Source organism: Pipistrellus kuhlii, unplaced genomic scaffold (assembly GCF_014108245.1).
Source record: "Pipistrellus kuhlii isolate mPipKuh1 unplaced genomic scaffold, mPipKuh1.p scaffold_m20_p_15, whole genome shotgun sequence".
Taxonomy (NCBI): Eukaryota; Metazoa; Chordata; class Mammalia; order Chiroptera; family Vespertilionidae; genus Pipistrellus; species Pipistrellus kuhlii.
Genome location: NW_023425460.1, coordinates 7,016,053 through 7,031,282, shown reverse-complemented (window position 1 = coordinate 7,031,282; position 15,230 = coordinate 7,016,053). Strand labels below are relative to the sequence as shown.

The window sequence follows — 15,230 nt, the reverse complement described above, 5'->3', positions numbered from 1 at the left end:
TGCCTTTAGCCCACCGGGAACAGCCTAAGGACAAGCACTCACCTGTGGGGGAGGCATTTTTGAGCCCCCGCCAGGGGAGGAGCTGGGCAGTGCCCCTGGGGCATGACATGTCCTAGAACCTAAAGACCCTAACCCCAAGGGGCAGCCCTGAGGTGAGGGACTTTTAGCATTTTCCTCCTTGCAGCTCCTGACGACAGCCATCAAATAGCACCTTACGTGTGTGTCACATGGTATTTCTCAAACTCTTGTATATCCTTAAAGGGGGAGGTGGAGAGGCTGGAGAGGGTTTACATGAACCCAGTGTTAATATTGTTTTTATCACAACATTGCTTAAGTATACAAAGACTAAAACCAGACATAACTCCTCCTAAGCGCATATTTAGAGTCCTATAAAATCCAAGTAAAGGGAAGCTTTAAGTATAACGACACCAATCATAACACTAATAAAATTAAAATAACTTAATGAGATTGATGATATTGTTCTGCTAAAACTGGGTCATTGCTTTCCACCCCTCTGTGGACTGACTGCCACTGCCCTGGTTTTTAGGAGTTCCATAGGCCTCAACTTCAAATGCTTGGAGATCTAGTTCTTCTTTCACTTTCCATTTATTTGTTTAAAATATATTTGTATTGCTTTCAGAGAGGAAGGGAGAGGGAGAGAAAGATAGAAACATCAATATGAGAGAGAATCATTGAATGGCTGCCTCCTGCATGCCATACACTGGGCATTGAGCCTACAACCCAGGCGTGTTCCATCACTAGGAATTGAACTGTGACCTCCTGGTTCATAGGTTGATGCTTAACCACTGAGCAACACTGGCCAGGCTCCTTCCACTTTCTCTATAAAATATTTCATTCATCATGGATATGACTTCAGTAGGCTTGAATGAATCCTTCCTATTCAGCATAAAGTTTTCAATCTTTTCCCATTAATTTATGACAAAGTAGTAGCGTCTATACAATGGTAGACACAAATGCAAACTTGGAATTTGGACATGGAAATTTTGTGCCCAAAAGACATCAGAATAGTAAATCCCTTCCATAGGGATATTGGTCTGATTCAACTCTTTATCCAGTGGCCACTAGGTGCTGAGTTTTAAAGATGTTATCTCATTCCTGTAATATAAGTGAAATGAGGATAATATGTGATTCAATGGGGCTGTTCATGAGCATTGAATAGATAATAGCCAGGTGGTAGGCAGTTAATAAATGTTGTTACATTATTTTTAACACCTGTGAAGGCAGTTAGTATATGACTATAGAAGAGGAAACAGACTCTTCTGTGACTCATCCAAGGTAATATGGCTGGCAGTTAGCAGCAGAGGGACTTGAATTCATGCCCAGGGCTGTTTCTACTCTGACAGCTTCCAGTGGTGCCAATTTATTTTTATTAATTAAAACTTTTTTTAGAGTTGACATTCAATATATTAGCTTCAGATGTACAGTATAGTGGTGGTTAGATAGTTATACAATTTACAAAGATATCCTCTGGTGGTACCCTCTTGGCACCATACACAGTTATTATAATATTATTGACTCTATTACCTATATTGAACTTTACATCCCCAATGACTGTTCTGTAACTACCAATTTGTACTTCTTAATCCCTTCACTCTTTTCACCCACCTCCCCAAACCCCTCCCCTCTGGCAGCCATCAGTTTGTTCTCTGTATCTATGTGTCTGCTTCTGTTTTGTTTATTCATTTATTTTGTTCTTTTGATTGCACATATAAGGGAAATCATATGGTAATTGTCTTTGACTTTTTTCACTTAGCATACTACCTTCTAGGTTCATTCATGTTGCAAATGTTGGGAATGTAAATTAGGACAGCAGCTATGGAAAACAGAATAGAGGTTCCTCAAAAAGTAAAAAATGGGACTGTTTTATGACCCAGGAATTCCACTTCTGGGTATATATATATAAAGAAACTAAAAACATTAATTTGAAAAAAATATATGAACCACTATATTCTGTTATTTTATAATAACCACCATATGGCAGCAACCCAAGTGCCATAGACAAATGGATAAAAAAGCTGAGGCATATATATATATATATATATATATATATATATATATATATACTGGAATATTACTTCCATAATAAAGAATGAATCTTACTATTTGCAACAACATGGATGGACCAGTTATTGCAAATTTAAAATCAAGAATCCCTCACCCTGGCTGGGACAGGTATATAAAACTTTCTCTGTGTGACTACGGACAAACTCACCATCTCCAGAAATGTTCTGGGAGCCACACTGGTAATTTTCTGCAACCCCTTGAGCGTGTATATGTGTGGGGATCCTGCCAAGGCAATCTTGTCTTTCTTTCTGGTATTTCTCTCCAAAGGGATCTTTAACTTGATATGTTTTAATTTCCCAGATAATGGTGTTCCTTTATGCTAGGGGTGTCGAACTCAATCAGAGAAGGGGCCAAAATCTAAAATCCAGCCTAAATTGCGGGCCGAATGGTTTACTGAACAGTCATAAACTGTCATTGTGATGGAAATGCAGCGGAGTGCAGTGCTGACAGCGCGGTGAGGGCCACATTGCAAGGCCTGGCGGGACGGATTTGGCCCGAGGGCCTTGTGTTTGACACATGTACTTTATGCTATCATTTCACTCAGGGTAGGAGTTTTGGATTACAAACTATATAAGGTAGGCAAACTAAAAGTACAAAACTTGGTTCTTCAATATTTTGGCTTAATGCAATGACTTCTCATTTTAGATATACCCTTTTGTGACATTTAAGATTTTTTTTAAAATCAATCTTTATTGTTCATATTATTACAAAAGTTCCTCATCCCCCCCCCCCACCATGTTTCCACCCCACCCTCTGCCCTTTCCCCACCCCCCATTGTCCTCATCCATAGGTGCACAGTTTATGTTCAGTCTCTTCCCGCACCCACCACTCCCCTTTTCCCTGAGAATTGTCAGTCCACTCCCCTCCCGTATCTCTGATTCTGTTATAATCAACAGTTAATATTGTTCATCAGGTTTTTTAATTTCCTTGTTTTTTTTTAAATTAATAAACTTTTATATTTCTAAGAATAAATTTTAAAATCTAGTAACTTTAAACCCGTTTTTTTCTGCCCTGGGAGCTGAGAAGCAAACATGTTTACATGTAAGCTTGCCCTTGGGCTATCAACAGGTGTTCAAATGTAAATGAACACATTGTTTAAAGATAGCTGCTGGCTGGAATTGGATTACTTGTTCTGGGTGGGAAGGGCTTGTCCTCCCCTTTCTCCATTAAAATTAAGGTGTTAGCTTAAAAACCTCTTTTTGGCAAGAGACCTTAAACTTTCAGAACTTTAAATTTTTCAGGTAGCAAATCAATTCGCATTTTCTCAAATCAATAATACCTCCACATACCCAAGAATACACTTCAAACAAAAGACACATCCAAATAGATCAACCAACCTCATTTAGACCCCACATAAGGCACTCACAAATCAACACCCCAGCGCTACAACAACTCAACACATCCAGATCTAAGCCTTCATCACTTGATTCAGCAGACCATCAAGTTCCCCCAAAAGTTTCCAGCCATTTCTGAGAAGCAGTCCTGGGGCATGGGCAGGCGAGGAGCGAGCTGTACCAGGCCCGATTGCTCTGGGCCTGGCCTCTGTTGCTCCGGGCCTGGCTGCTCCCAACCTGGCTGCTCCCAACCTGGCTGCTTCCGGCCCGGCTGCTCCGGGCCTGACTTCTCCCGACCCAGCAGCTACGGGCCCAGCTGCTCCAGGCCCGGTGACATTTAAGATTAATCTCTATGACTCTTCTCTTGTTTGCTGAAGAAGCTAACACTTTTTAAAAATATGTATTTTTTTTATTGATTTTTTTTTTTTTACAGAGAGGAAGAGAGAAGGATAGAGAGTTATAAACATCGATGAGAGAGAATCATCGATCAGTTGCCTCTTGCACACCCCCTTCTGGGGATGTACCCGCAACCAAGGTACATGCCCTTGACTGGAATTGAACCCGGGACTTTTCAGTCCACAGGCTGACGCTCTATCCACTGAGCCCAACCGGTTTCGGCTAAGCTAACACTTTTTGGTCTGGTTCTTCTGACCTGTATCTTACATTAGGTGGGTGTGTGCTCCAAGAAGCTTCATGGCATCCTGAGAGGTAATGTTCTCTGCTGAGAAGCGTTTCTTAAACAGAACCTTAGGAGTGTCAGTCGCAGTGCCTGACAGTAGCTACTGCTTTTAAGCCTGTTCCAGCTGATTTGAACCTTTCAACCTGGTTGGTTGGGTTAACTTGCATCTCTAAAAGCTTCCAGTTTACCTGAGGGTGGCTTGTCAAGTTGGTTTTCCTATTACATTTTGGAGACTTGGTCTTTGTCTCTGTAGAATGGGAGCAAGATGTGCTCTGTTTAATTTTCTTGGGATGCTGTGCTGTTAAGACCATGCAATAAAACCAGCTGTTATGAAAGTCTTGTCAGACATGTTGTGAATGATTCAAATGCTGTGTGGTCATAGTTCTCTTTAGTGTTGCTGAAGGGGAATCCTACTGAGGAAAAAGGGGAGCAAATAATCCATCTCTTTTTCTAGTGTCTGACACGCTTCTGGAGCCTTCAACATGGGGTAGTTCTTGACCTTTCAGTTAGGAAGACTCAGTTTGAAGCCAAAACATATGACAGATGTGCCATTGGCATTTGCTGATGAAGAAAATCCACATGTGGATTTGTAAGAACTCCATGGCCAAGTTGGAAGTCCTTATTCCTGGTGCAGGACATGGTCCAGGCTCCATCACTAAGAAGCTCTATAATACTGGGGAGGTGTCTGAAGTCTTCATTTCCCTGTTTCAAACATGAGGGGTTTTGACAAACCGGGTCCCTTCCAGATTTAGTCCTTGGTGAGTCTATGAGGAAAGAGCTCAGTTTCTACATCTAATTGTCAGCTTCTCTGCCATATATGTCAGAGGTCTTGAATGGTGATGATAAGTACAAGAAGGTGTGCATGCCAGGGTGAGCGGGATGGCTTTTATGGTGAGCACCATGGGCCTGGGGATCAATGTGAACTTACAGAATAGGCTGCTGATTGATTGAGATTTATTATTATTATTTTAAATTGAGCTTTATATCCCTAGTCTCTCCTTGGTACATGAGTTCCATCATGGCTTAGAAGCTGAAGTTAAGTTATTACACAAGGAGTCCTGAAGAAAGATGAGTCTCATGTAGAAAGGGGAGAGCTTGCTAGATTGAATTCGGAACCCTGTATTTTCCCGAGTCAAAATTATTTTATTGGAGTCAGCTAGTTTTCTGTCCCTTCTCCCTACTTTCTCTCTTCTGGGACTGAAGTTACTGAAGGACTATAAATACAGGATATTGTATTATCAGTGGTTTGTACTCATCCGATAGGAGAGGACAGAGCGATGACAGGAAACAGTGAAGGTGCTAGGGTGAAGTGTGATTTGTGTTGGGTTCAGCCATAGGAGAGTGCCATTTCTGTAGTTCTAAAATGATTGAATATTAATAATTCACATGGTTAAACCTAATATCTGAGATGTCCACCATATTCTTGTTTCCTCATTAGGAATCATAACCCCCCGGGGAATCTCTTGCTCATTCCAAGATATCGTTGTCTGTATGCGTAGAAGAATGTGTATTTGTGGGGCAGGAGGAGGGAGAAGGGTCAGGTTATAGCTGTGCGATGGGCCAGACCTTCTACCTGGCAGAATCCTACCTGGAGCCCTCTAGGGAGGCATCCTGTATCGTGACTCACTGGCCAGCCCTGACCTACAGGCTTGTTGTATGGTTTTTGGAACAGTTTGCCAAACCTGCCCTCCGAGTGCTGTCTGCAAAAATGGCATTCAAAAGCGGGGTAGTTGGAGCAGTGAGAAAACCCTCCGACCTTGTCCTAGTCAGAAGCTTTTAGGGTCACGTTTTAGTTCAGCTTTTTAATATTTGGGTACGCACTAGATTAATAATATAAATAAAACAATGCCTCGGGGCACAGCTCTGCAAGCAGAGAGGTGCTGATGGCAAAAGGCTCCTTGGAGTCGTTGCCCTGTTGCCTCTGAATCAGCTCTGTTCCGAGCGAGGCAGACACTTGATACACAGTGGTAATAAGATGGGATTGGCGGTCTGGGAAGGTTTACTTGTCCAACCCTGTTTGTTCAGCACCACGCAGGTTGAATACTGGTAAGTGCATCTGCTGTGTCTTTATGGGGTAATGTGCATAACAGGGTACTGGGGGTGGGGTGGGGGGGAGGCAGTGGAGGAGGAGAGCCAAGGGGCAGCTGTTAGAAAGGCCCCTGAGCTAGAGGCTGATTGCTGTGATTATATCGCCATGCTCTTTTTTTTTTGACATCTGAATCCGGCCAATTTTAGCCCAATTTCCATTGTGCCAGGATTCGTCTTCATCATACTAAGTGTCCCAGGAAAGGGGGAGCTGTTGGCAGAGTCCCTGCAGCCCCCAAAGCTGATCTGACCAGAAAAACAGCCACAAATATGGCATTTGTGTGTGTGTGAGGAGCTTGCCTTTAAAGTTGCGGAAGCAATCATCGGATCAATGACTCAGGGCCGCGAGCAGCTGGGCGATTTCCGTTTGCCACAGCGTTTCTGTTCCCTTTAACTTCCAGGTGTCCTACATCGGCCAGGACTGCAGAGAGATTCCAGAGCACCTCGGCAGGGACTGCGGACATTTCGCCAAGAGGCTTGATCTGAGCTTTAACCTTCTGAGGTATGTAACTTCCAAAAGATGCAGACCAGGCCTGGGGGACCCAGTGCCCCTGGCAACAGCTGGCAGGTAAGTGACCCGTTCTGGCTCGGCACAGGGTGCAGGGACCTGAGACGCACGGACTCGCACCCAGAGGTTTGACTCTACTCGGAATGATTCTTTGGGCCGCCCGCCTTGTGCCACTGAGGAAGCAGTGAGCATGGGCATCGTCCTTAGGAGTTCTTAGGAGAGTTTCGCTTTGCTCTCTTCCTTTCTCACTGATACTCACGCAGGCAAACAAGATAGAATACTGTTGGGGGAGGAATGCGATGGGGCCAGCACGTGTTTGGAAGGTGTTTAGGAATGCTCTTCTGGACATTCCCCAAATCACAGGTAAGGTTGCACGTGTGTGTTTTCTTTCTTTGCCTTTTTATGAATTGGAACCTTAAATACTTGTGATGATGATTTCTCCCAGATGGTATTTCAAAGTAACTCAAATGCAGTTGGCAGGGGGTGGGCGGGAGGGAACACGTGAACCATTGCTCCAGTCCTGGCAAAAGGCAAGTGTGACCTTCTGGATTATTCTGATGGAGAATAGTTAGCTAATTTCTCCCTGAAGAGTTTTGAATTGCGGCTGGTCTGGGGGCAGGAAGGAGGAGTTACTTGGAAAGCAGGTATCAGGGGGATCCATGAGCAGGGGTGGACATTTCACCAAGGGAGGTGCTTTTCCCTAGGCAGCTGGTCCCACGGAGGGGGTTCCCCTAGGTGCTGTCCTCCTGAGAACAATGTTATCCTCGAATGGAACCAACCGTCTCGTGGTGGAAGGATTGACGAGGACCCCAAACCCCACCCCAGGGCTCAGGCACTCTCCTCCTTCCATGCCTTGGAGTTCCTCTCTCTCAGCTTTTGAGTCAGGACACTTGGGGATTAAGAATTTGAGAGAAAATGGACAAAACTCAGGGCATAAAGGCACCAGTGGGTAGAGGTGTGCCAGCAGGGCTGCTTTGAAAGGCCATCAGGGGCACGTGACCATGAGATGCCTCATTCCGGGAAGGGGCGTCCAGAGCGTTATGTAAGGGGTGGGTACTGTGTGCATTCTCTCCTCGACTCCCAAAGGGTTTGCATGCTTCTGGGGAGATGTGGAAACTGAGAAGTTGCAAAGTAACGCATAGTGATGAGAGGATGCTAGACAAATGCTGACTCTGAAGAAATGAAGGATGTTGTTTGATCCCAGTGCTCAAGGAAAGGATGGGGTACACAGCCTGGTGGGACCAGCCTTAGACACGTGCTCCCCTCAAACAGCTCCCCAGCATGCACTGAGGAAAAGGGCCCTTTTGCTGGGGCATCGGAAGGAAGAGCTGTGACCGGCCTCTAGGGGCTCAGGCTGTGGCTGCCTTGCTCTTGAGAGCCCGGATGTGGGTTTGAGGAGGCTGGGCCCCATGAGGAGGGAGTGTGTCAGCGGGAACAGGTCATGGGGCTGGGCTGGCAGGTCTGAGGAAACAGAGGCGGCTTTGTCACTCTGGGGGGCCCTCTTCGTTTGGCGGAGAAGGGGCTGGACCCTGGGAGGGGTGGTTGTGTGTGTGTGTGTGTGTGTGTGTGTGTGTGTGTGTGTGTGGTGAGTGGGGTTGGTGGTGAGAAGGGGCTCTTGGCCTTGAGGGGCTGTAAGGATTAATCAGAGGAAATGATGGGTCCTGAAGGCAGGGACATTTCTTGAGAGGAAGGCCAGTAAAATAGGTTCAGAAGGAGAGAAGTTATGATACTTATTTTTAGAGAAGTTTCCATAGTGTGGAGTTTGAGGATCTTATCACATGTGGTCAGGAGCCTATTCTTGTCGGTGTTGTGGTCAGTGTGTGAACTGCACCCTGGCTTCTGGCTGGATCAGGGCAGAGATGAGCAAAGGAACAGCGAGGTATAAGGTTCGGGAAGGGTTCACACTGAGACTTGGTTAAGCTTGGTTATGCAGACAGAATGGACCATAACGGATAAAAGCAATCCTGACTTGACATGAGTAGGATTGAGACTGGACCCTCTTTGACCGTCTTACTTACCTAAGAGCAGGGCAAGGGGTGGAAGCACTATCTCTCTTGGGTGTGAGAGGAAGATGTGAGTGTATGCAGGCACTGGTGTCTCTTTGCCTTTTCAGCTACATAGAAATTAAAGATGTTTTAGATGCTTAGCTAATTCTTCTTTAAAAAAAAAAAGTGAAAGGGGAGAGAATACAGAGAAGAGAGAGATGACCATAAACTTACCTTCTAAGTAAGTAGGCAGGTAATAGAGGATCCAAGCTCACCAGGCTGCAGGGGATCATCATGTCTAAGGGAAATATTGTGAATTCCCATCCCACACTCTGTGAGTGTTTCTCCCTAACCATACTGTTTCTGCAGGACTTGGGAGAGCTTATCTCCTGGCCAGTTTGCCCTGCACCCCGACTCCCCACAGTCCCTGCTCTACCCATCTCTGTTCTGTTGTCTGCTGTTCTCCCTCTTGGCAGCTTGTCCGGCCCCCACTCGGGACACTCCCTTCATTTCTCCAAAGCCCAACAATACAGTATTACTATGTATTATAGACTGTTACTGGCAGTGGACGGTGTCCTGGTGAAGGGGGAAGTGGCAGTGGGAGCACACAGCAGCAGACACGTTTGGGATGGCGCTATTCCTGCAAATCCCTGGCTGTGCCTCGCATTAAGTCAGGCCCTCTGCATGTGCCCAGGTGCCCCTCTCCCTTGGCCCCTTCTCTCCTCTCCATGTCACTTCCCTCTTCCCAGAGCTGTACACACAACATGCTTCTTCACTGTGTTACATACAGGAATATCACCCCTTGCCCCCTTTTAAAACATCTCTGCAGGTTTCCTTTTCACACCCGGAGAGGCCCGCCAGGGCACTGCCTTAGACAGTGCACTGTCCCCGGCACACAATTTACTACTCCTGTAGACTGTAAAATCAGCGGCAGTCCATTTGTATTTTAGGGCATAATTTGTTTTTAGCCAAGGAGTTCTATTTATTCTTTTTTTGAATAGTATATATGCACACGGCACAGCTTCAAATGGTGAGGAGAAAGTCTCCCTTGCACTTATGTCCTTTAGCCTCCCAGTTCTCCTCTGCACAACTCGCTCTTTTTGTCATCTCCCAGAGATGTTCCGTGCCTATGCCAACATGTGAGTTTCTTCTTGTGTGGCCTCATTTGTATTACTCTTGCCAAGATGTTAGTTAAACGGGAGGCACCAGGCTTCAATTAACCTCTCACATTAGGAACATCCTCCTCTATGTCTTACCATTAATTCATAGCCATATGCCATCGTCATCATTAATCTCACATATGAAGTGATGGTTCTGCTGATTCCCCTATAGCCTCCTGCATGTGCTGGAGGGAAGGGTGGTTATGGGTGTACTAGTAGCCCTGCACATGAATTGGTGCGCCAGTAGCTCACCAGTAGCTCACTGCGGCCTCCAGTAGCTCTCCACCCGCTGTCCCACCCTCCTGTAGCTTCCCCCCCTCCCCTCGACCCCTGTCCCCTCATAGCTTGCTGTCGTGCCCCCTTGTAGCTCTCCTCGCCCGCTTGTAGCTTGCTGCCCCATCCTCCTGCTGATCCGTGATCTGGTCATTAAGAGGTCAGTCGTTATGCCTCACGGTGTAACGATCATTTGTATATTACATCTTTATTATATAGGATAGTGGTGTCGAACTCAATCAGAGAAGGGGCCAAAATCTAAAATCCAGCCTAAATCGCGGGCCGAATGGTTTACTGAACAGTCATAAACTGTCATTGTGATGGAAACGCAGCAGAGTGCAGTGATGACAGCGCGGTGCGGGCCACATTGCAAGGCCTGGCGGGACGGATTTGGCCCGCGGGCCTTGTGTTTGACACATGTGATATAGGATAACCTCTGACCTTCTAAGTCACTGAATATTTTTTCCTTTGCATTACACTCCAGCCTTCTCTCTGCATCCATTACCATGAGTCCCCCTCTCCTCCTTTGGGTTTGTCCGGTATGAAACTGGTTACGCCTCCATGCGGAAGGTCATGGACATTCAGGCTGTGCTGTTTCTCTGACTCTGTCCTGGGGAATGAAAGTCCCTGGAACTTTGTGTGCCCTGTCAGGTTGGAAGTTGGAAAGGGAAGCAAGACAATAGGTCCAAATACAATTCCTAGCTCCTTTAAAAGACTCAAAACATTTATCTCTTCCACCTTTCCTCCCAGATCTCATTCTTCCTGGACATGATTCCTGGGGGCAGGGTCCTGCCATCCACCCCGGAATGGGGATAGAAGGGTCAGGGAGCTAACCCGCTGACAGAAGTGGTGTTGCCCCCTGAACTTGAATGCATTAATGATCATGAGTCCATTGTCTACAGGTGCTTGAAATTGTACTTTAGATTTTATTTTTTGAGTACTTTTTCTTTTAGCAAGAACAATGATCAATTTAGAAATCTTGGAAAACTCACGAAGGTATGAAAAAACCCCTCTCAAACCACTGATAATCTCACAAGTTAAGCTGGAGAAAATCCCCATTGGTACCACTTGTCTTTATTAATGCCAATTATCTTAAAAATGATGCTTACACTGTGTTGGAAGTATTTTCCCTCTCAATGAATTCTCCAGTATAAGTTTTAATGTTTTCTTATTTTTTTTCAGTGTTGGGTATTTACTAGTTGATTGTTCCCAGATTATTTTATTTTTTTACTGTTATAAACATCTCTATTATGAGTATCAGTGTAATACTGATTGATGAATATGTCTCTGGTTAGTTGCTTGGGACATCTTCCTGGAGACAGAATTGTCAGAGGGCTTCGCTGCAGATGTCAGATTGTCCTTAAGAGAGGACATGACAATTCCTGCTACGGAGAGTATTTGAATATCCATTATTCCAAGTTCTTCTTGGAGCTTGTTTTTGATGTTTTCACATTTTACTTTTACTTCGCTGATCAATAAAGAGATCCTTAGTGTTAGCCGGGGCTGGTCCCTTAATCTGCTTTGGCAGAGAGACCTCGTTAATGCATTGTTCCAGCTTCAGTTTTCCTTCTCCCCACGACTGGGAAAGGGCAGGGATCTCCCTGAGTGGTTTACCTGAGCTGCCTGGTGCGCTTGCTGAACACAGAGGGCAGAGCGGGACTCCCAAGGAAACCGTGATACACATGCCTGTGTCAATCTGGCAACAAAACGGAGAGGGCTTCATTGATCTATGGCAACAGGAAGCTTACATTTGCAAATTTAAATTATCTGCAGTCACATCTTATTTAGCATCACTCTGATAAATATATTGAAGGGGAGAATTGCTTTGAAGAAAATTTCTTAGGTGAGATCTTACATGCATTGCAGCTTCCTTGGCTTGGCCAGGATGGAAGTGGAGGACTGGGGAGTTTGGGCACCTCCGGTAAAGAGATGGTGGCTTTGTCATCTTCGCCAGGCCGTGAGGCAGACATGTGGTAGCTTCTAGGATATACGCACCAACATTTCCATTTCTGTTACGAACGGCTACATAACACTTGGCCTGCTAACTTGCTGTTCAGATGGGAAAATGGGCAGCGGAATGGAAAGGAACCAAGGCATTGGGGTTATACCACTCTGGCTTGAAACTCTGCTGACATCACTCACCAGTGATCTAACTGGCCTTAAACTAATTGCAGAAACATTGAGTGTAAGTGTGTGTCAAGATTGCCTGCTGTATCATAGCTCTTCATTGAACATAGCTCCAAGTATAGCTTAAACATGGTGCTGGTGAGGCTAAAAGCCCAGGCTTGACTGTCCACAGGGACCATTTCTCTTGTAGTCATATTGGGGTTCCTTACAAACGTTCCGAATTTCCTCACCTTCAGTACATGGTATGTTTCCACATCCCTGCACCCTTTGGTGTGACCAATATGCAAAAACTTAAAGAGCTGGTGTAAATTTGCCTCTTTCTCTTCTGTTATGATTATCAGTCTTGGGTTCTGAAATATGAGATCTGAGAAGAACCCCTTGCTGATTTATGTTGGAGATAGACTGTAAATGAAAAATCTGTCTTTAGACTTTAGGATATTTGTTAATGCAGCATAACCTAGAACATACTAACTGATATAAAAACTGTAGGTCTCAAATGTCTGACATTCTACTGGCTAAACCCGCTCGTCTCATACATACTTTTCATCCCTGCCAGCTCGGAGCATACATTTGTTTGTTACACTGGGAATGGGTGAGAGAAAAATTCTCTACCCAGACTCAGGATAACAGCTTAAAGGCATGCTCTGTTGGCATTGGTTCTGCATCAACTTATTTCTTTGCAGTCAGGGGCCTTATTTTCAAAACACAAATGCAGAGGTCTTACATGTGGAGCATGCTGATATTGGAGTTGGGCTGGCAACAGAACTCATGTCAGTAAGCATAGAGAGGAAGAGATGATGGTAGAAAAGATGGGCTTTAGAAAGATAAACTGTTTTAATGAAATTTCAAAATAGTTCTAAGGCATGGATAAGTTCTAGGGAGGCAAGTCTATGTGTTTCGGGAAGTTCGCTGTAAGCCGGGTGATGCTGTGGAAAGCATCTTTTTTTTTTGTTCTAAGAATAACACTGGCAATTCTAGTGTCTCCAGCTACTAACAGAATATACAACAAAAAGGAGGTGGCAGGTAATACTTAATGTCTCAGTAGCAACCTTTCAGGAGGTGACTTCCATGACTGGAACGACCAAAAACTGTTTGAGGGAGAGAAAGAGAGATCATGAAGGGAGCAGGCTGATAATGGCCACCTCCCTCCTCCCAAAGTGTCCTGCTTTCTGGAATTTCCTCCTTTTGGCCCGAGAAATGGGGTATTGAGGCACTGGTTAAGACTGAGCTGGTGGTTGCTGAAACCGGTTTGACTCAGTGGATAGAGCACCAGCCTGTGGACTCTAAGGTCCCGGGTGCGATTCCGGTCAAGGGCATGTACCTTGGTTGCTGGCACATCCCCAGTGTTATCAGGGTGGCTGTTGGCAGCACTGGTGACTTGTGGCGAGGAGGGAGCACCTGGTCAGCTTAAACCTTTCAGACTTTCTATTTACTGTCCCTTCAGGTCCTCAGGCATAAAGTTTAGTCACAATGATATGGACTAGGGGTCCTCCTAGCATTGAGTGGGCAAGGCCAGGGATGCTAAATGTCCTGCAAGACACAGGACAACCTTGGACAAAAAATAACTTTCCCCTCCCCGTGCCAGCTGCACCGTGCTGAGGAAGTCCTCTGAGCTCTGTCCAGGGCCCGGCAGCTTGCTGACCCCACCTCGAGAGGGGAACCCCGAGATGGATGACTGCGTGCGTGAGTTTGACTCTGGAGGGAGAAGAAGAGGTGGGGTGTGTGTGTGTGCGTCTTGTACGTGGGCCCATCATCTGAAAAGCCTTTCTCCCCTTGTCCCCTCGGGGATGGCAGGGTTGGTGATGTCAGCTGTTCCTGCTCCTTTAGGATGAAAGGGAAGCGATTATGCTTTTTGCTGGTGTCTGTGTTTAATTGCAGGATGTAATAACTACAAATTCTCCCGGGCTGAGACTTCTCTTAATAAAAGGTTTCTTCTCTCCCAGCTGCTTTCCTTTCCCCTTTGTACTCCCCCGACCCCCTCTCTACTGCCGCAGCACAAGGTCACTCAGGGTTTTAAACGAGGGCGAGACGCACACATGTGTTCGTGTTTCGTTTAGGGTTTATATTAAAAAAAGACACCTCCTCCTCCAGACCCATCATTACGGAGATCAGCCACGTGCCCCCCACCTTTGCACCCCCCGCCCCTCAGCTCCTCTCTGAGTTTATACAGAACCCCACTTTTTAGTCTCCTGGGTGTCTGCTTTTTCTCTGGTTCTGAAGAAATAAGAGATGGTAGAGCAGGGAAGACCAACAAAAGAGATTTTTTTTTTCTCTTAAAAAAATTCCGAACCTTTCTTGAGATAAAGCAAGACTTATTAAAAACTATCGGAGGGAAGGGCAGGAGAAGGGGGCGCATTTTCTGCAGCTGGAGGAGTGTTTTTAAAGAGAATGCACCATTGTTGAAACTTTTTTTTTCTTTCCCCCCTTGATGGATTTATTTTTTAAGGTAGAGAAATATTTTCCCCGTAATTGGGTAACTCTTAATAGTAGCGATTGCATATTTATCAGCGCGAGGGGCTGTTATTAATGTAACTGTCAGGCCCCAACACATTTCTGCATTAAATCCATTTAGTATGTGCATTATTCGGGCTGGAATGTCACCGGGACATCAAAGCCCCATAGGCATGGGGAGCTCGGCGCCCTGCTGAGGCTGCCGAGCAGGCCCTTGATCAATAAATGTAACATGTTAATGCCGAGCAAATAGAATAAAAGATTTCTTTGACAAGACATGAAAAATCACCTTGTGGCAGCTGGCATGTGATGCCGTTTCTGGGGAGACACTCGCAAAGTTGATCTGACAAGTAAAGAGGAGAGATGATGGTTGTAAGGTGCTTTTGTTTCAAACTTCTTTCTTGACCTGTCAGGTTTTTGAAGGCGCCTCAATGGCTCTTTTTTTTTTTTTTGTCATGTGAAAATTGTAGTCTTAGGTAGTTATGAAGCAGTTATCTCTTCTCGAATTGTGAATGCCGCCGTTTAATTGATTCACTTAGCATT

The 15,230-nt window shown here is 45.4% G+C and overlaps 1 protein-coding gene across 1 annotated transcript in view; it reads left to right on the top strand.

Moving 5' to 3' along the window:
• The window catches only part of LRMDA (leucine rich melanocyte differentiation associated), a 991,648-nt gene that overhangs the window by 2,185 nt on the left and 974,233 nt on the right, over positions 1 to 15,230 (top strand). Inside the window, exon 2 of the mRNA XM_036438152.2 lies at positions 6,585 to 6,685. Coding sequence (XP_036294045.1) covers positions 6,585 to 6,685 — 101 coding nt within the window. The remainder of the gene's footprint in view (positions 1 to 6,584; positions 6,686 to 15,230) is intronic.